This window comes from Nelusetta ayraudi, unplaced genomic scaffold (assembly GCF_046127955.1).
Source record: "Nelusetta ayraudi isolate G7.1 ecotype Tasmania unplaced genomic scaffold, CSIRO-AGI_Nayr_v1 ptg000026l, whole genome shotgun sequence".
In the NCBI taxonomy this organism is placed as follows: domain Eukaryota; kingdom Metazoa; phylum Chordata; class Actinopteri; order Tetraodontiformes; family Monacanthidae; genus Nelusetta; species Nelusetta ayraudi.
The window spans coordinates 889759-913633 of NW_027466076.1; the positions used below are offsets into that span (position 1 = coordinate 889759).

Sequence of the window (23875 nt, forward strand, 5' to 3'; positions counted from 1 at the left end):
CCCAAAACTAGAAATACAGGCCAATAGTATCACAGACGAAAACGACATCCCGGTCACAACCCTGCCTCCCGGAACTAAGGCAGCAGCGGGTGTTTGGGAGCGGACAGCAGGTGGAACGGCCCAGGGTCCGCTGGTATCACCGTCCCCGTTGTGTGCCAGTGTCCCGCGGCCGCTCGAATCCTCAGACTGTCCCGCCCTGTCGCCTCTTGTGTACCCGCTGTCACACACGGCCATCAGTCAAGGCTTGCGACGTTGGGACGGCCCGGGGCGCTGCGTGCCCTCTCACGAGCGGATGCTGTGACCTGTGGAGCGGTTCCGGTGAGGTTCTAGTCCGGTGGGAGTGTTGGCTCGTCGGAAGATGTCTGGAAGTGGCGAGTTCCGCTGGACGGTGGTGGTGCTGACCTGCCAGCACAAAGACAGCGTCTATTCCTTCCAGAGAGGTGAGCGCCTAAGTTTGGCTGGGGTGCGGAGGGAAGCCTATTACATTCAAATAGACATTCACGTATGAACAACTTTGACTTTTTCAATAATGTTTCTGACTCGTTTTTAGGCGTTTTCAGTGGCGTCACCGGATGTTTATTTGACCCCCCCCATCACCTCCTTCCCAAAAAAAATAAAACGATGAGGTGTCCCGTCGTCCGCGCCTGAGTAACAGGTTGTTTCAACACAGTGCCACGTTTTTAAAAACAACATTTGCACACAAAGAAACTGTATGGAAACTATCGTTGTGTGGCCTGTGCTTAACAATAAAACATAGATAGATAGATAGATAGATAGATATCTGTCCCATGATAATAATTTCAACTGCTCAAATAATTAACTATTTAAGAGGAGATGAGTTCAATTTCAGAGAGACGTGCCCGGTGTAAAAATGTTTTAAACTGGATCAGTGTCAGACTCGCAGGGGCTGCACCGTCTGTCAATTGACTAAGCAGCTTTCAGTACCTCCTGTTGCCTTTTATTCGTCCAGCTTTTGAACCCTTCCCTCCACGAGTGTCACGGCTTTAAACGTTTTCCATGTCAGGGAATGAGAGATTGGTTGGGATAAATAATGGGATCTTCTTAGAGATCCAACTGCAAATTTCCTGAAAGATTACATACAGTCCTGCATTTAATCTCCACTTTGTAAAGGAACTCCACGAGGTAATAGAGGAGGGGCGTGAGAGGACTGGGTGTGTGAGCTCAGATGAGCAATTCAAGAAAAATAAGGAAGTCATAAAATTGTGTGTGTGTGTGTGTGTGTGTGTGTGTGTGTGTGTGTGTGTGTGTGTGTGACAGAGCTGGAGCTGAGGCAGCAGCGCGGCTCTCTGCCTCAGAATGCGCTGCTGCTGACGGTGCGAGACCGTCAGGAGCCGCTGGGCAGCGGCGGCGCCACCCTCAACGCCCTGCTGGTTGCCGCCGAACACCTGAGCAACAGGGCGGGACACACCGTGAGTGACACGGCTGCCACTGCCGGTGCACCTGCAGGAGCTCGACTGACTGACTGACGGATGACTGACTGACTGGCTCATCCAGTTCTTCACCCACATCAAAGCAGGGGTGGGCTAACTATGAATGCTGGGCCACGATAGGTTCTAAAATTTGACAGAGGGGCTGGAGCAGGACCTGATGGACGTTTTGGAGTGTTTTGGTGACCCGCCTCATATGAAGAAAATATGTTATAAAATTTTGAAAGTGAACAATAGTGTGACAACAAAATCTGTGTCTTTGAAGCCCCCCGGTATTTAGCTCTTTTTGAACTGACTCTTAAAAAAAAAGGATCAAATTTGGCTATTTTATCACTTACTTGCCATTAATAGGCTGGATTAAAAAGCTTAACGGGCCTCATATGGCCCCCTGACCGTAGTTTGCCCATGTCTGCACTCAAGCAACCCACAAGAGGAGTTGCAAGAGTCAATACTGCAGAATTTTCTGACAAAATTGCACTTTTCTTTATAATCCTAGAGCATTAAAAAAAAAGCTGATGCTTTCTGAATAAAGCTCTACCTTGCTAATGAGCAAAACATGAAATTTGCTTGAAGCGCACAGCCAACCCTGAACCTTTTTGGCCCCGCCTCCAGGTGGTGACAGCTGACGTCCTGGATGACGCTCACATCCTCATCCTTCACACGGTGAGTGGAGCGCTCCCCTCTACCCCCCCACTCCAACCATTTTCGACTTGTTTTTGTCAGCCTGCTCACACGCACGCTGGTCGTGGTCCTGCAGGGTCGCGACTTCCCCTGGAGCTCCTGCAGCCGAGCTTTCTGCTGGCTGCCAACAGAGAAGCCGGAGCAGAGGGTCCAGGCGCCGACCTGCTGCCTGGACCTGCTGCTGGACTGCCTCACCCACCAGGTGAGCTACAAGTTCACGGAGCCTCCTCTGTTTCATTTTTTAAGTCCTATTTTCTGGCCTACACCTACCCAAAACATCATTATACAAATATTCCTTGTAAAAATATATCTAGTTATTTTCCTATGGCCTGATTACAGCAGCGTTATGGAATTTGTGCAAAGACCTTGTCACATCTCCAAATACTTTTAGCCATCTGTTTACAGTCTGCCGCTTAAATAAGACAGTTCGACTTGATGCTTCGTTGCAGCATCCACGTGTTCGGGCGGAGCCAGCACATGGCTGGGGGCGGGGCTATTAAACCAAGAACGTATTCAGTGCCCTCTGTGACATCACAGAGGGCGGAATTCTCAGATTCTGATCAACCGTTTCACTCGTACAGTGCCACTCCAGTGATGGGAACTTTGCACAGTGAGTATATCATGGACCTAGACTAGGGATGTTAACAATTGACCATCTACTAATTGTCGATTAAGAATTTAATCCATTGAATTAAATTAGTCGCAATTAACATTTTTTAAACGGGTACCGGTAGTTAATATCACGGTGTAGTGGCAGGAAAGAGCAATTCACCTGTAGATACTGTGATGGTCATAATATAGCTTGAACAAGTTACTTTTAAACAACTTTATTTGAAAATAAGTTGAAATGTGACCCATTAGAAGTCAACTTTAAGTCAACTTAAAGTCAGAGGATAAATGTTGAGGGCGTTTTTACTGTTCTCTAATGTAAAAATGGGTCACATTGGACCCTGAACATTATTTAAGGTTTAAATAATGTGAATGAAACATTTTTCATTGTGAAATTTAGGTTCTCAGGAAAAATCGCAGCTTATCAATTAATCGTTAATCGATCAATAAGGTCAATCCACTAACGATTAATGAATTCATCGGTAATTTGCATACCTAGCCTGGACATATACACAGAGTACCAAAATGCACCAAAATGAACTTTTCAATGGCTCAGTGCATAACAGGATCAATGGCACCATTATATACAGAGACAAATACACATTTTAAAAATAAAAAAGGAAAACTTTCTAATCAAAATGTAAATCATCTGTGATCAGTGATTTTATTGTCTTGATTGATTTTATTTTGTGTGTGTGAGCCAGGTATGTCCTGGATCCCCTCCAGGCGTCTGGGTCTGCAGCACCGACTCCATCCTCACCATCCCTCCAGACTTCGGTCAGTGTGCCGTCGGTGCTCGAGAGCTGCTGCTGTGTGTTTACCCTGCGTAACTGTTTGCTGTTGTCTGCGTGTGTCTGTGTGTCAGTCATGTCGTGGGAGGGCTTCTCTGGCGTTCGGGTTTTAGCTCTGCCAGGCGACGTCTCCTACGCGGCCAATCACGGAGTCTACCTAGCCGACGGACAGGTGAGCACTCGACGTTTTGCATTTGAAAAAACGTGAAATCTTGTTCTTGTTTTTTTTTTTTTTTTCTCAGTATTTTATTTTCAGAATTTTCAGATTTGTATTTATACACCACAAATAAGAAACAAAAGACAACACACACACAAAAAAAGAATTACTCACAAACTAAAGGAAACAAAAAGCAGAACCATGGAGCTGCCAGATACAAGAAAAGTGTTAAGTCTACATAAAAGTTGTTGTTACAAGATCAGGTGTTACAGAACTTTCACAATAGAGTTGTGAAATTTTTTAAGATGGTCACCAAACGGTCCCCAAATGTCCAGAAATCTGTCTTTCACTTTCAAGCGTATCCTTTCCGTCTGGATAATGTTTGTCATTTCGTTGAGCCATTTTCTGAAGCACGGAGGGTCAGGGGTTCTCCAGACCAGGAGAATCATTTTCTTTGCAGCAACCATACCAAGCATTTTCGCCTTACGTACCACAGACGGATAACTGCAAGAAGACTCTGAGCATCCAAACAGAACCAGCTCTGGGTCAGGAACAATGACTAAGTCCTATACTACACTCAACCATTGAAATATTTCACACCAAAACTTATGCAGTTGAGGACACAACCAGAAAAGATGTGATAGAGAGCACTCTGCGACCCTGCATCTATCACACAGTGGAGAAACTGATGGGTAAAATCTATGCAATTTAAGCTTTGAATAGTGAAGTCTATGGATGACTTTGAACTGAATCAGTTTGTATCTGACATTGATGGAGCATTTATGAATTCCCTTCAAGGCTGCATTCCAGGTAGAAATCTTGCTCTGTTAGTTTTGCTTCAGATTGTGTGTGTTGTCTCACAGGATCAGGTGAAGGACATCCTCTACAGGGGAGCTCCTGAGGAGATCTTACAAGCGAGAAGGCCTGATGGCAAAGTTCCTCTGGTCTGTCGGTCTAAAATACAGCAGTACTGTTCTGGTCACACAAGTAAATGCACAATAGACAAATCTCTCTGTCCTCCCCGTGTGTGTGTCTGCGTGCAGGTGTCGGGGCCCGTCTTTTTCAGTCGTTCCGTCTCTGAGAAGCTGCTACAGACTCACGTCACTCCTCCGCTGGACGGCTGCACTTACCTGGGCCTGGATTCTGGAGCTCTGCCCCTTCAGGTGAAGCTCATGCATTGCATGCGGTGCATGTTGATATCAATATCAACACATATGTCATACATATGTCAACACATTATTACACACACACACACACACACACACACATTGTGGTTTCCCCATGGAACACGCTAGCACAAAAGACCCAGGTCGTTTGGTAAACAGTCACCACTACTAATCGACTACTGATTTGTAACAGTAGCTGCGTTTCCATTTCAGTTTTTCGCAAAATAAAAGCAAGACGAGATTTTACGAGAATTACGTTTGCTTTTTTCTGTTTACCTTTGTTTGCTGTCAAGAATGGTTGTTTTATTTTTCTCTTTGATTTCTTGTAAAATCTCTCCGTCTCCTCCTCCGTCCAAACACGTTGCGTCATTTTCACTTGAAGTGAACTGGTCACGTGACCCCGTACGTCACGTCCGGTGACGCGTAAATGCGAAAAAAATGTTTTCATGACGCTTTTGCGATATACTTCCATATCGATACGTCTGGAAAACCACTTCATGAGAGTGTCAAAACCTTTTAGCAATATTTTAGAGGTTTTTAGAAATTTAGGTGTTTCCATTACCAGTTTTTTTGTTTGTTTGTTTTTTTGTGATATTTAGGTTTTGCACAATTCTTAGGGGGTTAATGGAAACACAGCTTTTGTTATAAAGCAGGCAACCGTTTCCTTCTTTTATTGCAAGACTCATATTGCGGCTACTGCTGTCTTATCCACTGAAGCTACCAATAGGTCATTACAAATGACATAATGACTCAGTTCTTTAATGCATGAAAGTTGCAACAGCATAAACATAACAGCACAGCTGTAATTGGATTAAAGAAGGATTTGAATCAGGTTCTTTTTTCAAATTAAAATACTACGTCAACCGCCGGTGTTAACTGTGTGAAAACAGCTCTGCTTCCTTCCTTTGCCTCGGCCTCCTTAGATCTCCCTGTTCTTGGACATCCTGAAGTGCCTCTGCTCAGCTCTGACTCAGGAGCAGTTTGTCAACGACGAGCGAGCTGGCTGCAGTTCTGCCGCCGGCCCCCAGGGGGCCATGGTAAGGAGCGGCAGGGCAGCACTTTGGAGGATTCTCAGAGGGACTCCCCTCTCAGCGGGTGAGTCTCCCTGCTTCTGTACCCTTTCACCTGCACCTGCACGAGTCAGTTCTGATTGGCTCAGACCTGGCAGTGAGACAAGTGACCGGATTGGTTCTTGCAGTGTACATTGAAGGCGGACGCTACGACTACATGACGCTGTCTGGACAGCAACACGTGAGGCGACTGAGCTGCGACTGGACCGAGAGAGACACCCTGTCCCACGTCCAGGTGACGCTTCCTGTTTCCGCGTCAAGCATCGTCTGAATCTCTGCAACTCGGCATGACGAAGGGGAATAATGTGGCCTGTGCCTCCCGGGTTTCCCCTCAGAACGAGGCCACGGTCAACCGACTCGCTCGAGTCATCAACTGCATCTTGGAGGGCAACGTCACCGTGGCACCTGGAGCAGTGGTGCAGCACTGCCATCTACAGGTAAGAGCAGCGATACAATTGTATTTTTAAACTTTCTCCACCGGATAACATCAATGTAAATGTTTGTCCCACCAGGGTCCACTGGAGGTCCCCGCAGGTTGTCTGCTGTCAGGTCTGGAGTTGACCGCGTCGCAGCGTCTGAAACAGGTGACACTGGCCAGTGACATCATCATCCAGGGACATCGCATCGAGCTGGGAGACATGAAGCTGATGGTCTACACGGTAATGGGAGCAAAGGACGACCTGCAGGTCAGAGCGATGGATATTTCACTGTTTTTGACAAAAAATATCTTTAATTTCAACTCAAAACTTTCTAAAGTTATTTTCTGATGGGGAAGAGCTTCTGGCAGCTGTGAAACTAGCGACTTGGTCGTCTTCAAGTTTACCTGTAGCCCTTCTGTAGGGACTGCTGACAGACAAAATTGGAGATGGAAAGAGTTTCTCTATATAAGAATGCAAGAAGCTCTATGAAACCCTGCACAAACGCAAATACATTTTTATTTCTCTGACTTCTGTTCTATTCCGTGGAAGGAAGTTGGAAACTTTTTTGATCAGAATATTTTTATTGAAGATTGTTTTTTTTCTCAAATAGATCATGACAAGTAATGTAGCTAACAGGTCGTTGCAGAGGTGTGGCGGGATTTACGTTATTTATTTATTTTATTCCCCCATCAGATCAGCTCAGAGGAGAGCGACGCCACCTTCCTCAACCAGGCGTGGAGCCTCTTCCACAGCAGGACAGGGATACAGTACGAGCCTCCTCAGCCTCTCAGATGAACGTACGTAGAGATAGACAGCGTATGTAAAGCAAAGTGCGGTGTCCTCTGCAGGCCAGAGGAGCTGTGGGTGAGAGGGAAACAGCGCTCCCTGCTGGAGGCTCGACTCTTCCCGGTGCTCGACCCGAAAGGTGGCGCCGTTGGCCTGGAGCAAAGCGCGGGCTGGCTGCTGGCGGGGGATGGCGACTCGTTCCACAGGTGGAGGCATGCGTGGAGGCTCTCCCTGAAGGAAGTGATGTCACTCACGCATCAGGAGGCGGAGCTCCGTTGGAGGGACGAGCTGCTGTTCCGGGTGGGGAGGGAGAGGGTGGTGGACTCTCTGCGGGGCCGCCAAGATGCCTGCCTGCTGCCCTGTTTCAGGGCAGTGGTGCTGGGGGGCCAGCAGAGGGCGCTGTTGGAGACTCTAGACAGCAGTAAGTAGCTGCATTTCCTTTACAGTTTTTTGCAAAATAAAATCGATAATTCTAAAATTTGATCAAAGTACAATTGAGATTTACATTGGTTTCAATTGAATGGTGTGAAGCGCATAAGCCGTAATTCGTGTGAAATCTCTTGGGACAAGATTTTATGAGAATTATGTTTGTGTTTGTTTGTTTATGTTTATTTGCTGTCAATAATGGTTATGTTTTTCCTCTTTGATTACTTGTGAAAAAAATATTCCACCTCCTCCTCTGTCCAAACATAGCACGCCATACACACTTGAGGTGAACTGGTCATGTGACCCTGTACGTCACGTCTGATGAAGCATAAGTGCGGAAAAGTGTTTCCATGACATTTTTTCGATATATTTCTATATCAATACATCTGAAAACTCACCTCATGAGAGCGTCAAAACCTTTTAGCCATAGTTGAGAGGTGTTCTGAAATTTTGGTGTTTCTTACCAGTTTTTTTATTGCGATATTTAGGTTTTGTGCAATGCTAGGGGTGATGGAAACAAAGCTATTGAGGGGTCACCACTGACAACTGACTTCACAAATAATGCACCAAAAACAAAAAACAGGAAATGAGCGACAGTGGTGTCTTTTTTTTTTTTCTTTCAAAGTTGCATACGGAAAAGGCGACAAGGGGGCGGAGTCGAGTGCGGAGCTGGGCGTGGCTGCCCGCTGCCTCTCGTGCATCGCCGAGGTGCTGGTGTGCATGGCGGCGGGGCGGGGAGGGCTGAGGAGCGGGCCAGCGGCCAACGAGGCGTGGAGCTCCGCCTACCAGCTGCTGGAGCAGGGCGACCTGAGGGGCGGAGTCCAGGCACTGGCCGCGCAGAGGGAGCTCTGGCTCAGCAGGTGAACTTCACTTCCTCTCTCAGTCCTCGGCTTCGATTGGTCCCAAATGCCACGTATATGATGTTTTTTCATGCTGCTTTAGGCCACACCCCCAGGATCTGATACGGCGGGGCAGCCTATGTATTTCAATGTAGTTGCCACATAGCTAGCTAGCTAGCTAGCAAACGCAGACTCCAAAAGAATTTTGTCTTCCTGTTTACTTCCCATCATGCCTCTGGAACTCACGTGAAGCATCAGCCAATCCGAATAAGCCGAGACCTAGCAGCACATACGACGCTGTGATGTCACGCAGGGAATATGAAACTCTCTCCCGGGGATTCTCTGGCCTTTAATATTTTTTTTAGAAAGATCAAAAGTCCAGGACTTAAAAATCTGCCATAGAAAGATTTTATTCTGAACCGTGTTTCAGATCAAAGGTCGTTTTAACCGTATTACTGGCTGGCTTGCTGTCTATTGGGCCAATGGGATTTTTTTTTTTGCAGTACCTCAAGTGGCCACTGGGGTAAATCGCCTCGCTGCAATATTTGCAGTCCAATATCCAATCTTATGATACATACAGTACATGCTTTAGATATTTGCGTGTCCATAATTACTAACTAACAGCCACTAGGGGGCTGTCACTCTCTTTTTACACAGCACATGGATGCTAATTTATTTCTTCCATATTTCTCATTTGTGTCCTCCGGTTAAACATTATTGTGAGATTGATGTGCAAACACAGGACAGAAGATTTTCTCCCAGTGTCCAGACTTTGTCGTACCACGATAACGTCACTATCCTGGCTGAAAGACAGTGAGAAACTCTGAGATGTTCCGTGATTTTCCCCTATCTCATTTCTGCGTGTGCGACTGCCCCCTGCAGGCCAGACCTGCTGGTCAGAGCGGCGCGCCACTACGAGGGCGCTGGACAGGTGCTGCTGCGACGGGCCGTCATGTACTCACAGAAGTTCATCTCCATTGGCCAGGGTGAGGCCCCGCCCCTAGAGGTGTGGCAGGAGGTAGAGGTTCCAGCCAGACTGGACCTGGCAGGTGAGCAGGACGTGTGTATTTTTTTGGTCTGTGTTGTTTTGTCTAGAGTTGTATTTGTTAACTGATTAAAAACCTTCTAGATACATTTCGAACAATTCTACGTGTTTTACCGAGCCGAGCCATTGCTGAATAGGTGTCCGCGGGCCCGGCCTTTTTTTTTTTATTTGTGTGGCAGGCAGCTGGAGCGACACGCCGCCTATCGCCTTCGAACACGGCGGCTCCGTGACCAACATAGCGGTGAAGCTCGACGGAAAGCGTCCCATCGGCGCCCGGGCCTGTCGCATCAAGCAGCCGTGCCTGGTGCTGGTCACCTTCTCAGGGGGGCGGAGCAGCGGCGTGTCCACCAAGACGGTGTGCGAGAGCCTGGAAGACCTGAAGGATTACTGCCAGCCTCACGCACCCGGTGGGAGCCCAGACCCATCAGAGCCCACCGTCAGGAGGAGTCATCATCACTGAGCGTCTATGTGTGTGTCCATCTACAGGAGCCCTGCTGAAGGCGGTGTGCGTGTGCAGCGGCCTGGTGTCGCTCTCCTCCCAGCAGCCTATGGCTGAGCAGCTGGTGCAGCGGTGGGGGGGAGGGGTGGAGCTCCACAGCTGGTCATTGCTGCCCACCGGATCTGGACTGGGTGAGAAAACAACCAAACACAACAACACACAAACTTGATCCAACAGAAAGTGAAAGCAGTAATTGTAGTATTACAACCATTAATGTATTGTAAGAACTGGATACCAGGCTAGCATTTATTTCCAGTGGCCACTCAAGGTACTGCAACCAAAAACCCCATGCGGCCCAAAAAGCATTTTACCCCATAGGGCACAATACGAAACTAGACGCCTTGGAAACGGTTGACAGGACGACCTTTGACCTGAAACACAGTATGTAATTAATCATTCTATTGTATTTTTTAAGTCATGGACTTTTAATCATTCTAAAAAATGCGTAAAGGCCAGAAAATCCCCAGAAAAAAGTTTTTTGTTCCCAGAGGGACGTCACGCCATGTGCTGTGTCTCAGCTTGTTCTGATTGGCTGATGCGTCGTGGTGATGCAGAAGAAACCCGGAAGACAAAACCTTATTCAGCATCTGCGCTAGCTAGTTAGCTTGCAAATCCATTGAAATGAATGGGCCGCTGGGGGCCTGACATTACTATTGCAACACTGCAAAGAGACCATTAGGGGTCAGCGCTGCCCTCGGAGGTCAAATGTTGATCGCTCTGATTTGTTTGTTTTTTTTAGGCACCAGCAGCATCCTGGCGGGGGCGCTCCTGGCCGCTATCTACAGGTGTACCGGTCGCACCTACACCACAGACTCCCTCATCCACGCAGTGCTCTACCTAGAACAGATCCTCACCACAGGTGAGTCCAGTTCCAGAGCCCCCTGGTAGCGGAGAGACGTGTCTGCTTTGGCTCTGAGCGCCCGCTCGTCTCCTTCAGGTGGCGGCTGGCAGGATCAGGTGGGCGGTCTGGTGGGAGGAGTCAAGGTGGGCCGCTCCAGAGCGTCACTGCCGCTGCGAGTGGAAGTGGAACGTCTCCGGCCCTCCGAGGACTTCCTGGAGTCTGTGGAGCAGCGCCTACTGCTGGTCTACACTGGCAAGACGCGACTGGCCCGAAACCTGCTCCAGGTCCGTTGGTGATCGGCGTCTCTCAGCGGGACCGTCATGATAAATAACTAAGAATAATCACAATAGTGGCTCTCTGTTGACAGGACGTAGTTCGCAGCTGGTACAGCCGCCAGCCTGCCATCGTCCACAACGCCCACGAGCTGGTGTCCAACTCGGAGGACTGCGTCAGAGCCTTTTCAGAGGGTGAGCGAGAGCTTCCTAAAATCCCCCCCCCAAAAAAAATCTAGCAAAAATGTGACTATCCCATGGTTAGTTTCTGTGCGACATCATCCAAGTCTTAAGATCAAGGTCATTGGTGTTGAATTTAAATTGGATAGAAAAAAATTTAAGCAGTTTTGAATCTCATTTCAGTGACTTATAATTTTTTTCTATTCTGTTCTAAAGTGTTTTGGGAGGGATTTAGCTAGTTAGCGCACGAAGATACAAATGTCTCAGATGGTAGGAAACTTTTTTTTAAGTATCTAAGTATTTTTAAGTTATTTTTTTCTCTGCTCTGGAACACATGTCTGCAAGTTAAAATATCTCATTAGAATAATCTGACAAATGACCAGTTAACCTATGGATTTTCGTAGAAGCTTATTTCCAGATTAGTTCTGGAAAAACCTCCTTGGCGTTTTGCGATATCGCCACCTACTGGCTATATAGTCATTATATAAGCGATGCATCATTTTGTCGCTGTGGTCGTAACCTGACTGAACATTGGTATTCATTCATTCTATATAGTCCACTCATTGTATCCCACAATGCATTGCTAAAAGTAGTGTACAACCTGTCGAGGTCACTAACCCAAATGTCATAACGCCATCACCACTATGCATTGCACTCACGCTGACTCAAAGGTTGAAAAGTAGAGGAGTCGAGCGTTATTTATTTTAATGCGGGATATTATAACATATCTGTTAATTTCTTATTAATTATTTGATTTATGACCTCCCCCCAGGCTCTCTGTCCCAGCTGGGTCTCTGCCTGGACCGCCTGTGGCAGCAGAAGAAGGTGATGGCACCCGGCTGCGAGCCGGCCTCGGTCAGGGCCATGATGGAGGCCCTGAGGCCGCTGGTCCTGGGTCAGAGCCTCACCGGAGCTGGGGGTGGGGGGTTCCTGTTCCTGCTGACGCGAGAGCCCCGGCAGCAGGAGGTGGTCCTGCAGGTCCTCAACAACACCCCGGTGAGAGCCCCTTTGTCAACTATGGCCCAAAATTATGGAACACATTACCCATGAATATCAGCATTTGATTGCACTGAAAGGACTTGAACTGTTTTGTACTTACCATTTCCCTGTGAAAGTGTTTTTATGTTTTATTGATGTCACGCAAAGCACTTTGAGCTGCAGTTCTTGTATGAAATGTGCTATATAAATAAAGTCTTACTTACTTCTTTACTTGCAGGGTCTGGGGGACTTCCGAGTTCACTCGGTGGAGCTGGACATGGACGGACTCACATTTCTTCCATCCTGACCACACAAAAAAACACATACACGCGCACACAGACTGGTCTCTCTGTACTGGTGAGGACTCTTCTTCTTCGTGGACCCGTCACTGAACTGACCACCACATGAACAAATCGCTAAATGCTGCATATTAAAGGGAAACTCTGGTATTTTTTTTATTGTTCATGACTGTATTTATGCATTGGGAGTCCGACAAGTTGAGGCGAAGAATTAAACTGTCAAATGATCAGTTGTGAGCATAGATTATGGTGGCGGCTGTTACTGTTACGAGAGTGGTGGGTTTATTTTTGCACTTGTTTGATCAAAGATTACTGGGGGGGAAAATAAAACGTGTGAACTGCACAAGAGTGAGTTGCTTCCTTTTTTGTATGACAAAACAACCTGCGTCTTGTTCAACTAGTGTAACAATATCAATATTTATTCATGAACTGACATAAATTATTTCAAGAATGGGATGTTGTCATTAATTGTGAAATTAAATCAATGCAACGGTTATGAAATTATACACGAGTCATCTGCAAACGCATAAACATTTTAGGGAGCATCATAAACTGTTTAGAAAAAAAAAAAGAAAAAAGTCCAGCGACATCTATGTCGTCAACATGGCAACAAGCCAATGAGGGCTCCTCATTCTGGAGGTGGGCGGGCTTTTTGGCCTCATTTCCCAGCCACCACAGACAGCTGGTCCCTGATACGTCCCAGTCCGTCTAGCATGGTGTCTAGAGACTCGCGGCTCAGCTCCACCGTCACCGCCGAATCCGACGGGTCGTCCGTCTGGTGGGGATAAAAAAAAAAAAGACAAAAAACAAAACAGGTCAGGTGAGGTCAGATGACGCTAAAGAGGCCGAGCGCAGCTTCCGGGTTGGGAGACCTGACCTTGAACTGGACCAGGCAGGTCGGGACAGACATCCTGCTGACCGAGTCTGAGCCGGCGATCATGTCCACCCGCCAGTCCAGCTCCTTCAGCCTGGGCAGGGAGACTACACACAAACACACACACACAGATCTCAAGAGTTCAGGTCCAAACGCACCTACGATAAGGGACAGGTTGAGGGCAGTAGAAAGCAGCTCTGTCTCACCCTGGTTACTGAGAGCTTCTGTTTTCCACGTTGGACTGAAAGAGAATCAGAGAAGGAAACTGGATGTTAGTTTTGTGTGTGTGTGTGTGTGTGTGTGTGTGTGTGTGTGTGTCTACCCTGTCGGAAATAAGGAAATAAACAGTTTGAGTGTTTCTGAACTGAACTGGGCGATGGATGAGGGTGGGTGGAGGTGGGATGGGCTCCTCTAGATCAGGGGGAGGTGGTGGTGGTGGCCTCACCTGCTCTCCAGCAGGATCTTGGTAATCAGATTCTTCAGGCTGGAGTGGAAAGAGTCGGGGAAGAGGCTGAGGATCTGCTCCGGCGAGCTGAGGTTGTGAAAGAGGACGTGACGGGACAGGACGTGGAGGGACTGGACCAGCTGGACGAAGAGCGCACACGCACGCACACGCACACACACACACACACACACACACACACACACACACACACACACACACGTCATTATAATCTACTTCTCATATGTAGCTCTACATCAATCTAATGGAGAGGAAAATATAGACACTAGGTGCTTTTAGAAGGTGAGACATCTGGGATTTTCTCTCTACAGCAACACAAAAGCTAGATGCAGATAAAAATATTAATAAGTTTTGTACGTGTGTGTGTGTGTGTGTGTGTCTCACCTGCGCAGCCTGTGCTGCAGGAATGCCCAGTGTGGCCGCTGTGCTCTCTGCCAGCCGCCGGCTCGGGCCCTGGTGACTCTGGACACACACATCCCTCACCGCGTCTTTGGACGGAGCCTGAGGTGACAACACGAAGACACGGAGTCAACAACAACAGCAGCAGCAGAAGTGGACGCCGCACAGTTTCCACTTTCCCAGCAGCCTGTGCTGTCACTGAACTATTTGCAGTGACCCACCCCGCCCGCCGCCTTCACATGACACAGTATTAATGAGCAAATCGGATGATGAGTTCAGGCGCGCCGCGGAACCGAGAAAAAAGCTTCTAGGTGACATTTCACACTGTGACGTCGACGGAAACGCGAGAGGAAGAGGTGACGGACAGGCGAGGGGCAGCGGCTCGCTGTGAGAGGCTGTGTGTAGCCCAGAGTTACCTTGAGGAGAAGCTGCAAGTTGGCGAAATGTTCGCCGGAGATGGTGTCGGCCATGTTGGCATGTGACTTCCTGGGACGGTCACGTGACAGACGGCGGTGACGCTCGCTGCTGCTTGTGGGAAATGGAGTATGAGGGCAAGAGAAGAACGACGGACAGACAACAGGGGGGTGATGAGGCGATGGGGAACAGCGTACAATAACTACTGTTTTATTGGGCTTTCTTCATTTTAAAAAGCGAAAATAACGTGATTCACAACGTGAAAATGTCAAATGTCGAACCAACGTGAAAGTTTCACCTTACAATGTGGAAAAAATGCTATCACAAATTTTCACGTTAATACGTAAATCTGAGCCCTCCCCCTTTTTTGTCAGCGGCAGCACGACGCTTCCGTAAATTGTTAGTGCGTTTCTCACTAATATAAAAAGTCGAAAATAAAACATCGTAAATAAAAACAAAAAATAACAACACTGCAACTACAACACATGTTTGTTTGTTTTTTAGGCAATATTTTTCACATGAAACTGGAACATGTATATTATACGAAAATTCCAACAAAATTCCAAATAGTCAACAAGAATATAAGGACATGTGGCATGATTGGTTTTAAATAGCTGCAACGTGACCTTAGATCCAAAATGATTAAGAAAATATGGTAAAACAGTGGTACACCCTGCTCGGCTCGGCTCGGCTCAGTTCGGCTCCGCTCGGTGCAGCGAGTGTCTGCGGGGGACGGAGCGGAGGGGCCGCAGGTCGAATGGCGAACATCGGTGGCCGGCGGCTGCTGCTCTGATCCCCCCGCTCCTTGTCCAGTCCTACAGCCAGGAAGATGTCGGTCTCCGGGATGAAGAAGCAGCTGCACAAGGCCAGCCAGGTAACTCCGAGCCACCCGAGCCGCGCTTTTAAATGGGATAATATGTAGTGTGAAATCATCCCTGGCAGGATCTGATGTCTGGCTAAATCCTCTGAAGCTGCAAGGCTGCAAACAAAACAAGGCCGCGTCACATCCATCACATCAGCATCCGTCGGCCGAGGACCGACAGCGCATCGTCGGTACTGTAGACTGACGATTCAAAGCGTTTCACTCTGAAAATGCTGAAATTGCAACAACGACAACAACAACCCAATTATTTTTTTATATCTGGCTGTTGAATGTGATGCTGTGTACCCCGTCATTGATAGGAGCACAAACATTTCACTCTCCAAGGTGAACCAGCTTGTCTATAACATTCTTAAAAATTAAAAATATGATTACAACTGTTTTGCAAAAACAGGTGGTCTCCATCTATTGGCACATCTAAGCTCTGAGCTCACACAGCACACAGCATTCATGCAGTGGCGTCGTTTTCTTGTGTCTTTACCGATGCAGTGATGAGTAAAGTAAATTAAATATCTGGAGATAACATGGTTTTTCTAACCTGTCTAGGAAGCATGTGACAAATACTTTAATAGCCTTGCTTACTATCAGATTTCATTTTGAGTTGCTGTACAAACAGAGAATATTCATGCATGGCCTTTTTCTCATCATCTACTTTAAAGATCCCAGTCTGTCTTTTGAATTGAATTCCCTTCGTCCTTAATTTTTTTAAAGCTATAAGCGATAGTAATTTCCTCCAGCTGATGTTTCTTGCCGCTGATGTTTCTTAAACTGATGTTCCCTCCTTTTTTTCCCCTTGCCAACAACCTGTCCTGGACTGACTTCCGCTCCCCTGCTTCTCCTCCTGCAGCTGCTGAACGAGAGGCTGATGGGAGCTGAGGGCACCAAGCTGGACGAGGACTTTGTGAAGATGGAGAAGGTGAAAGAGTTTGAAAGTCCCAGAAGGTGGGGATCCATGGGGACTAACACTGACTGACTCTCTGTGCCTTGTTGCTCTTCCAGAGCGTGGAGGTCATCAACGCGCTGCTGACGGAGCTGCTGTCCAGAACCACAGAGTTCCTCCAGCCAAACCCAGGTAGTGAGAGAACACTAGAAGAACTCAGGTCTCTTCCTGTTCTCTCAGCTGAATCCCCACTGTTGGTGTGTGTGCCTTTGACAGCGGACAGGGCCAAACTGAGCATGCTCAACACCATGTCCAGACTCCGTGGTCGGGAGAAGCCGGTGTGTTACCCGCAGACAGAGGGCATGCTGGGAGACTGCATGTTGCACTATGGCCAGGAGCTCGGAGCGGCTTCTGAATTTGGTACGAAGCTGCTTTTGAACGGCTTAAAGGCTGCAGGTTTAACTTGACTCGTGTGTAACAGCTATGTTTTGTTGTCCTGTCTCCTTCACCTGGTTGGTTCTCTACTTCTTCTGGTTTATCGTCTGGACTCTGTCCCCATTTGTCCACTGCTCTGTCCCGTGGCTGGTGCACCTGTCGTCCACTGGTTGGAACCTTTGGCTCCTTTGGCTCCTTCGCCTCCACTCGTTGACTCCCTGCCCCATCCTGCATTTGGTCCTTGGGGTGGAGCAGGTGGCGCTCTGTCCGAAGTGGGTGAAACTCTGCATCAGGTCGCTTTGGCCAGAGACGAGTTGGATGCCAGCGTCCAGCACACCTTCATCGACCCCCTGCAAGAGCTGCACAGCACGGAGCTGAAGGACATCCGGGTGAGAGGATGGTGCCCAGATCAGCCTTGCAGTTTACCCAGTGTCAAAAGTCCAAAGTGAGATGCAACAATATGTTGTGTCTTTTTTTGCTGCTTATCGGTCTTCCTCCAGCACCAGCTGAAGAAGATGAACGGCCGTCGACTGGACTTGGACTACAAGAGGAGGCGCGGTGGAAAGGTCCCGGCGGAGGAGGTGGAGCAGGCCTGGGAAAAGTTCCTCACGTCCAAGGAGCTGGCCGAAAGCAGCATGTTCGTCCTGCTGCAGAACGATGTGGGTATCAGGAGGAGGAACCCTCTGAGCTCCCTCAAAAGACGTCTCGTAGATGTGATGGATCCGTTTTTTTGCACAACCTCTAAAGCGTTGCCAAGACTTAAAGATGTTTTGGACTTTATTTTTTTCCTCCTGCAGGTGGATCAACTCAGCCGTCTGTCAGCACTGGTCACTGGCCTGCTGGACTTTCACCGCAGCGCACATCGCCACCTGCTGGGTCTCCACGGCAACCTGCAGGCCAGGTGAGCCCCTGGTCACCATGTTTAGATCATTCCCAATTATTGTTTTTTTCCAGTTTTCTGTGTTTACTGTCAGTGAAATCTTCATCTGGAGGCTCCACTTTTGTCTCATGGGAGCTTTAAATCCTTTTTGCCAAAGTGAGTCCCTGTATCTGTGTGCTCCCCGTCTGCTGTCTAATCTACTGGACAAAGTTGAGATGTTCTCTTTGAAAAAAAAAACCACACACACAGACTGACAGCAGCCAGTAACAAACCCGAGCGACGCTTCCGGCCCAAGAAGATCCGAATCAGGAGTGAATACAGTAGCGGTTCCGGGTTCTACCGTCAGCCATCAGCCACAGCCACAGCTCCCTCAGGTATCCACCGTTCTTCACTTTACCGCTACACTGGGGTCCAGACTACACACCCAAGATCCAATATAACAGCCCATTCTGTTTAATGGAGTTGCTAGATAGCGCATACGTTGAAAAAGTTTTTTGCTTCCTGGTTACTTTCACATCACGTGGCCCTATAGAGCATGTAGCAGTAGCATGACTTCCCATCATGCCTTACTAACTCATGTACTGCATCGTGATGTATCCGGATGCATCAGCCAATCAGAACAAGACAGTACGTTGGGTGGCCACTGAAAAATATCACCTCGCCATCATTTTTCCCGTCTGATGTCAAGTTCTTATAATATATCCATGGTCCAGACTGACCCGTGTGTTCCTGTGTGTTCCTGCAGGACTGCAGCTCACAGCCGGCAGTCCCAGCTGCTTTTACGGTGAGAGTACCTCAAACTAAATCCACATTAGCACATCATCATCATAGGATAGAACCTTAAAAAACAAACAAAATAGCATTTTTAACCCGGCTAAAGAGTAGCACTGCAGATTTGAGCCCACTTAGATGTTGCTATGTTGCACTACTGACCACATCAGGTTGGTCTGCAAAGGTTCTAATCCGTTGATTTTCGCCCCAGGTGACAGCAAGCTGGCGCTGGACCAGCCCTGCTGCAAGGCCATCTACTCCTTCCACCCGGACCAGGAGGGCGAGCTGGACTTTGACGAGGGTGACGTCATCACCCTCAGCAAACAGGTGGATGCCAACTGGTACGAGGGGGCACTGCGCGGCCGCTCAGGGCTCTTCCCCATCAGCTATGTGGATGTGGTGGTGCCTCTGCCATTACCGTGACCGCACATTTGTACACACATTTAAGTCCCCCGGGGGGGAGGCGCTGCAATCTACATGCGGTTTCCTCAACAATATGCAACAGTTGGGCTCCAGCCAGTTTTGCACATTTTTCCAGGAGCTGATTAGCAGCTGATGTGTCACAGGTCGCAGGAAGAGAAGGCCATATTTTCCCATCCCTGCTGAAAGTCCAGCCTCCAGGCTGGGACTCGCTTTAGTGAACACAGCCGTGTCCACATTTCCCTTTAAGAATTTTTTAAAACTCATCACCAACACAAAGCCTTTCACATTTGCTGTACACTTCAACCAATCCGTATCCCCACATTCAGACACAATCAAGGGAAACAGGGCAGCATCTTTTATCGCCCCCGTTTTTCATTCTGCATGTACAAATGTCATTGTCACCTGTTAGCACTTTAAGGAACTCAATGAGGAACTCAATGAGGAACTCAATGAGACTCAGGCCACCGGTCATTGATATGTTATATGTCACAGCAGACAAATATGTGTTCCAAAAAAAAAATGTCGCTCTTGCCTTGATAAAGCTGTAAGGTTTGTAATAATGTGATATTTCAAGATAATCAATTGTATTTCTGCACTCTTTGATAGGTTAACTGTAAGACGTAGAAATCAAGCACTTGTGTATATGATTGTAATCATAAACTATATTCCTGTAGTTTGAGGAGTACTACAGCCTTTGAAGAAACATGTTAAAGGTAGATGTACAGTTTTTGTGCTAGGCTAGCGGCTTTCCTATGATTCTAACCATTAAGCTATGCTAAGCTAAACTCCACATCCTGCTATTTCTCTGCTAAAAACTGTCCCTCCTCTGATCCAATCCTTTCCACAAAATGTCCCATTTTTGTCTTTAATTCAAACAACTTTTTACTCAGTGAACCTGTGTTTGATCAATTGTAAGTGATTTTATATCAGGTCAATGACTCAAAGTGGCTTCAGCACAACAGTGATTGATTTAATATGAATGTACTTTGTGACAAAAAAAACAAAACAGTATTGGATATTTTTTGTTTAGGCACATGTAAAAGAAACACCAAAATCATTTGTTTGTATTGGTCTAATTCAGGGAAACATTTTGACTGTTTTAGCTTCATCAATCAGCTAGAGAATGATATGTTAATTTAATATTTTTTACAACACGCAATGTGAAACATTGCAATGTAAAGTCTGATTGTTAGCACTGACCAAAAAAACCCAGTGAAGCTAATAAAGTCTGTAAGATTCTGGGAAGTGAACTATAGGTTTTATATGTGGTGAGTGAGACTGTTTTCCTCTTAAGCACAGGAATGATTGTTAAACCCTAAATGGTATATGGAATGTATTCTGTAATAAATATCTGTAAAATGAAAAAAAAAAAAATGTTTGTTGTGTTTTTTTTTCTTCCAAAGTAATTATTGATATTCAGCTGTGTGTTGCAGATAATTTGAATCGGCTAAATAACCATTACTTCTTTCATCATTGATTCTTAATTATCTGCTTGACTTGCATTTCTTCAGTCGGCCAGTTTGTCTATAGTTGTATTCGATTTTCGGCCGCAAATTATGATTAAAAGGTTGCTTAACAGCAACGTACCAATTTTTGTTTTGTGCAGTTATATCTCCCATACGGTAGGTGGCACATAATTGCATCATGCCTCTGTTTGATGCTTCCGGCAGTGGATTTAAACTTCCGCCGGAAGTTATGCTAGTCCTCTTCTACCAGGCCGATCCAACATGGTGGGTAATTTTTTACATGTCGACCGGGGTTATCGAGCGTAATCCAGTCTTATTAACGGTCCATATTTATTACTCATTTCATCCAGTGGCACCGGGAGCGTTACTGAATTAAACTAGCGCATTATTAATATAAGATGGCTTTTACAGAATGTGTAATTTGTCATCTAAGGTCTGAGAACGGTTCGGCTAATCGACGTAACCGAGTGGAGCCATTGGCGGGGTGTTTTAATTCACCGTGCTCGCGTTTAAATTATTATTTTATCTACAGTAATACAGAGGCACAGCAACAGTCTCCCCTTGACGTCTCGCAAACTCATTAGTTTGGAACAACCCGACTTTCGTCACTTGGTAAACGTTTTAGCTTTAGCCTTGTGTTACACCGGTAGTTTGCTTCGCTGCATGGAAGCGCTGCTGGGGGCTGGTCTTGAACGGATATACTTGAACACGAGATGTGAAATCAACCTCCCGTCATTAATTATATCAGACGTATTACATGCTTTAAAACTATAGTCTGTGGAGTAGTCCGGACAGTACTATGTATCCTTAGCGGTCTCACATCGTCAAATCAGGCCAATGTATCCCCTACTTTAGCCCCATTTTCTACTCCTTAGTTGGCAACGGCAACCCTCTCTACCTCAACATATCACCTAAGACCAGATCCAAGTTGTGTTATTATGAATACATAACGGAATTTAAAGGAGTCTTGGCTTTCACGCGAAAGAAAGAAACAAGGAATTACTTGTATACGATAGAAATATAGCTCCCATGAATAAGCTTAGAACAAAAAGATCTAGAATATAAAAGATATAACATGTAACCCTGTGATTTGCTTCTCTCCACAGGGACGCGTCAGGACCAAGACGGTGAAGAAGGCCGCCAGGGTCATCATCGAGAAATACTACACCCGGCTGGGCAGCGACTTCCACACCAACAAGAGGGTGTGCGAGGAGATCGCCATCATCCCCAGCAAGAAGCTCCGCAACAAGATCGCCGGGTGAGTCGGACCGCCCTGGTGCTCCCTCCAAACCCTGTATCGAAAGTGATCATGGCGTGCTTGTAGCCAGGTCATTGATAGTGCAGGAAGAACAAACTGCGAGCTTTTCCCGTGTCTGACGGACTGATGCTTCCTCTCAGACCCTGATGCTCTCAGACAACTGCGTGAACATTTCCAAATATTTTTGTGTATTGTCTTCAAAGTCTGAACTTTGATTAATCAAATGGGAAATGTCTGTTCATGATGATGATGTTGAATGTTTTGCTGCAGGTATGTGACACATCTGATGAAAAGGATCCAGAGGGGTCCAGTCAGAGGAATCTCCATCAAACTGCAGGAGGAGGAGAGAGAAAGGAGGGACAACTACGTTCCAGAGGTCAGTGGATGCTCCAGCACACCCACTGCTCCATGCTGTTTTTTTTTTTTAACAGCTTGTATTATTTGTTTAATTCAATGTTGAACATGTCATCTTGGTTAAACCAGCTGCTGCAGCTGTTGATTGTGTATAAATGTCACTACATTATCACTTGCGCTTATGAGGCTTTTGCAGTGCAGCACAGCTGGCAGTAAAATAAATCTGTCGCAATAATAGTTGCTGACCTGTTGTGTCCCGAGCGACATTAGTTGGTCTCGTTTGAAATCGCTGTTGCAAACATCAGTCGAGTTGTGTGTTTGGGCTTGGGATGCTGATGGCGGCATGTTTTATTTCAGTTCCTGTCGTAGATTTGTTCGTGTAGTTTCAGCTCGTCGTGTCCGACGCCTTGCATCATAACAATGTGCTGGTCCGTCTGCCCCGAAATGGATTGTTCGGTTGACTTGTCGGCGGTGGCGCCATTTCAACTTCTCACCCACACCTTGTCAATTGACTTTAAGAAAATACATTTTTGAATACTCGCATTTTGTTCATACTACTGAGGTAATGGCGTCTGGCATTTGTGTGTTCACTGGCTCGTTGCATTGGTTGCTTTGCTTGATCAAAATGAGCCACCCTGGTACATTTTAAGGCGTGTGTGTCCACCCTGTATCGAAAGTGATCATGGTGCCCTTGTCACCAGGTCATTGATAGTGCAGGAAGAACAACCTGTGAGCTTTTCCCGTGTTCAAAGGATCCTTTGTTCCTTCTGAACCCTGATGCTCTCAAACAAACTGACACATTTCTGATCGCTGCTGCTGATTCTGTGCTTCCGCATCTTCTCAAACACTTGAATATTGGGACATTTTTGCTTTATTCATGATCATTTAGCAGATTGTGGAAATTTTTTTGACTAGGGTGCTGCTGTCACTCCGCTTTTGACTACATGTGAAAATGAAAAACAGTGCAACCTCCCCGTGTATTGCCACAACGCAGCGTTGATAATTTAAGCTCAGAATGTTTTTATGTAGAAATTAGGAAAATGCGCTGCGACAGACCTGGTGGTGCTGACTGTTCTTTTAATGTGTGCGTGCGTCCACAGGTCTCTGCTCTGGACCAGGAGCTCATTGAGGTTGATCCCGACACCAAGGAAATGCTGAAGCTGCTGGTGAGTATCTGTTAAGAGTTGTTTTTGTTTTTTGGTTTGTGATGGTCCACCATCCCATCCACAAGCCAGCAGAGTGAGGACAAAGTACAGGACACCCGGCTGGTGCAGGAAGAACATCCACTTGAAAAGGGTGTTAATGTATTTCCTGTTGCCGCTTGAGAAAGCTTCATTGCGCTACGACCTTTGTTATTTTCGAGGTCGCTGCTTATCTGACCCTGTATCGAAAGTGATCATGGCGCCCCCTGTAGCCAGGTCATTGATAGTGCAGGAAGAGGAAACATGCGGGCCTTTCCCTGTGTCTGCAGGATGTTCAGTTCTTGTCAGACCCTGGTGCTCTCATACACTTTTTATCAGTAAAAGCTAAAAAAAAAAATCTCTCTGTGTGTGTGTGTGTGTGTGTGTGTGTGTGTGTGTGTGTGTGTGTGTGTGTGTGTGTGTGTGTGTGTGTGTGTGTGTTCATGCTGAAGTCTGGTGCCGTGTCCTCACTTTTGTCCCTTCACTGTCTCCCACAGGACTTTGGCAGTCTGTCCAACCTGCAGGTCACCCAGCCCACCGTCGGCATGAACTTCAAGCAGCCCCGAGGAGTCTAGACGTCTGTAAAGTTTCTAACTAATAAAAACCCCTTGGGACAAAACCTCTGCTGTCCAGGACTGCTTGCTTTCAAGATAAAAAAAATGTGTCTCTGTGAACTCGTCTTAGTTCTTCA

The 23875-nt window shown here is 46.9% G+C and overlaps 4 protein-coding genes and 3 non-coding genes across 7 annotated transcripts; 6 read left to right on the forward strand and 1 right to left on the reverse strand.

The window, feature by feature from the left end:
- Positions 1–7: 7 nt before the first annotated feature.
- fcsk (fucose kinase) lies at positions 8–12852 on the forward strand. Its single transcript, XM_076028665.1, has 23 exons — positions 8–440; positions 1279–1430; positions 2061–2111; positions 2206–2331; positions 3443–3515; positions 3604–3701; positions 4550–4630; positions 4730–4849; positions 5776–5947; positions 6051–6157; positions 6258–6359; positions 6435–6608; positions 7035–7108; positions 7190–7548; positions 8179–8413; positions 9275–9441; positions 9617–9844; positions 9924–10067; positions 10676–10795; positions 10874–11061; positions 11145–11244; positions 12002–12225; positions 12446–12852. The coding sequence occupies exons 1-23, from the start codon at positions 359–361 to the stop codon at positions 12512–12514; spliced, it is 3246 nt and encodes a 1081-aa protein (XP_075884780.1). The 5' UTR covers positions 8–358; the 3' UTR covers positions 12515–12852.
- A 52-nt stretch (positions 12853–12904) lies between these two features.
- On the reverse strand, positions 12905–14767 carry commd9 (COMM domain containing 9). Its single transcript, XM_076028679.1, has 6 exons — positions 14659–14767; positions 14228–14344; positions 13826–13965; positions 13587–13621; positions 13384–13487; positions 12905–13281 (listed from the first exon to the last, which is right to left on the reverse strand). Exons 1-6 carry the CDS (start codon positions 14710–14712, stop codon positions 13165–13167), a joined length of 567 nt encoding a protein of 188 aa, XP_075884794.1. The 5' UTR covers positions 14713–14767; the 3' UTR covers positions 12905–13164.
- A 565-nt stretch (positions 14768–15332) lies between these two features.
- sh3gl3b (SH3-domain GRB2-like 3b) lies at positions 15333–20442 on the forward strand. The gene is made up of 10 exons (XM_076028675.1): positions 15333–15530; positions 16384–16452; positions 16536–16608; positions 16693–16836; positions 17107–17240; positions 17352–17510; positions 17649–17752; positions 17981–18105; positions 18477–18515; positions 18714–20442. The coding sequence occupies exons 1-10, from the start codon at positions 15486–15488 to the stop codon at positions 18923–18925; spliced, it is 1104 nt and encodes a 367-aa protein (XP_075884790.1). The 5' UTR covers positions 15333–15485; the 3' UTR covers positions 18926–20442.
- Positions 20443–20584: 142 nt separating this feature from the next.
- On the forward strand, positions 20585–23803 carry LOC142889972 (small ribosomal subunit protein eS17). Its single transcript, XM_076028683.1, has 5 exons — positions 20585–20655; positions 21498–21649; positions 21920–22025; positions 23104–23169; positions 23682–23803. The coding sequence occupies exons 1-5, from the start codon at positions 20653–20655 to the stop codon at positions 23757–23759; spliced, it is 405 nt and encodes a 134-aa protein (XP_075884798.1). The 5' UTR covers positions 20585–20652; the 3' UTR covers positions 23760–23803.
- Positions 21682–21808, forward strand: LOC142890667 (small nucleolar RNA SNORA71). Its single transcript, XR_012927103.1, has one exon. It is a non-coding gene; the product is annotated as a small nucleolar RNA SNORA71 (small nucleolar RNA).
- LOC142890663 (small nucleolar RNA SNORA71) lies at positions 22667–22793 on the forward strand. The gene has a single exon (XR_012927099.1). It is a non-coding gene; the product is annotated as a small nucleolar RNA SNORA71 (small nucleolar RNA).
- On the forward strand, positions 23383–23512 carry LOC142890666 (small nucleolar RNA SNORA71). The gene has a single exon (XR_012927102.1). It is a non-coding gene; the product is annotated as a small nucleolar RNA SNORA71 (small nucleolar RNA).
- Positions 23804–23875: the final 72 nt, after the last annotated feature.

Excerpts from the sequence above, each read along its gene's own strand:
- fcsk (XM_076028665.1), top strand. The coding sequence starts at position 359 with ATGTCTGGAAGTGGCGAGTTCCGCTGGACGGTGGTGGTGCTGACCTGC. Across the intron at positions 6,158-6,257 it reads ACACCCTGTCCCACGTCCAG|AACGAGGCCACGGTCAACCG; the intron begins GTGACGCTTCCT and ends GTTTCCCCTCAG. Across the intron at positions 9,845-9,923 it reads CTGCCAGCCTCACGCACCCG|GAGCCCTGCTGAAGGCGGTG; the intron begins GTGGGAGCCCAG and ends GTCCATCTACAG.
- commd9 (XM_076028679.1), bottom strand. The coding sequence starts at position 14,712 with ATGGCCGACACCATCTCCGGCGAACATTTCGCCAACTTGCAGCTTCTC. Across the intron at positions 13,966-14,227 it reads CTGCAGCACAGGCTGCGCAG|CTGGTCCAGTCCCTCCACGT; the intron begins GTGAGACACACA and ends CTCTTCGTCCAG. Across the intron at positions 13,488-13,586 it reads AGAAGCTCTCAGTAACCAGG|TCTCCCTGCCCAGGCTGAAG; the intron begins GTGAGACAGAGC and ends GTTTGTGTGTAG.
- sh3gl3b (XM_076028675.1), top strand. The coding sequence starts at position 15,486 with ATGTCGGTCTCCGGGATGAAGAAGCAGCTGCACAAGGCCAGCCAG. Across the intron at positions 15,531-16,383 it reads AGCTGCACAAGGCCAGCCAG|CTGCTGAACGAGAGGCTGAT; the intron begins GTAACTCCGAGC and ends CTCCTCCTGCAG. Across the intron at positions 18,516-18,713 it reads CAGTCCCAGCTGCTTTTACG|GTGACAGCAAGCTGGCGCTG; the intron begins GTGAGAGTACCT and ends TTTTCGCCCCAG.
- LOC142889972 (XM_076028683.1), top strand. Across the intron at positions 21,650-21,919 it reads CTCCGCAACAAGATCGCCGG|GTATGTGACACATCTGATGA; the intron begins GTGAGTCGGACC and ends GTTTTGCTGCAG. Across the intron at positions 22,026-23,103 it reads GGGACAACTACGTTCCAGAG|GTCTCTGCTCTGGACCAGGA; the intron begins GTCAGTGGATGC and ends GTGCGTCCACAG.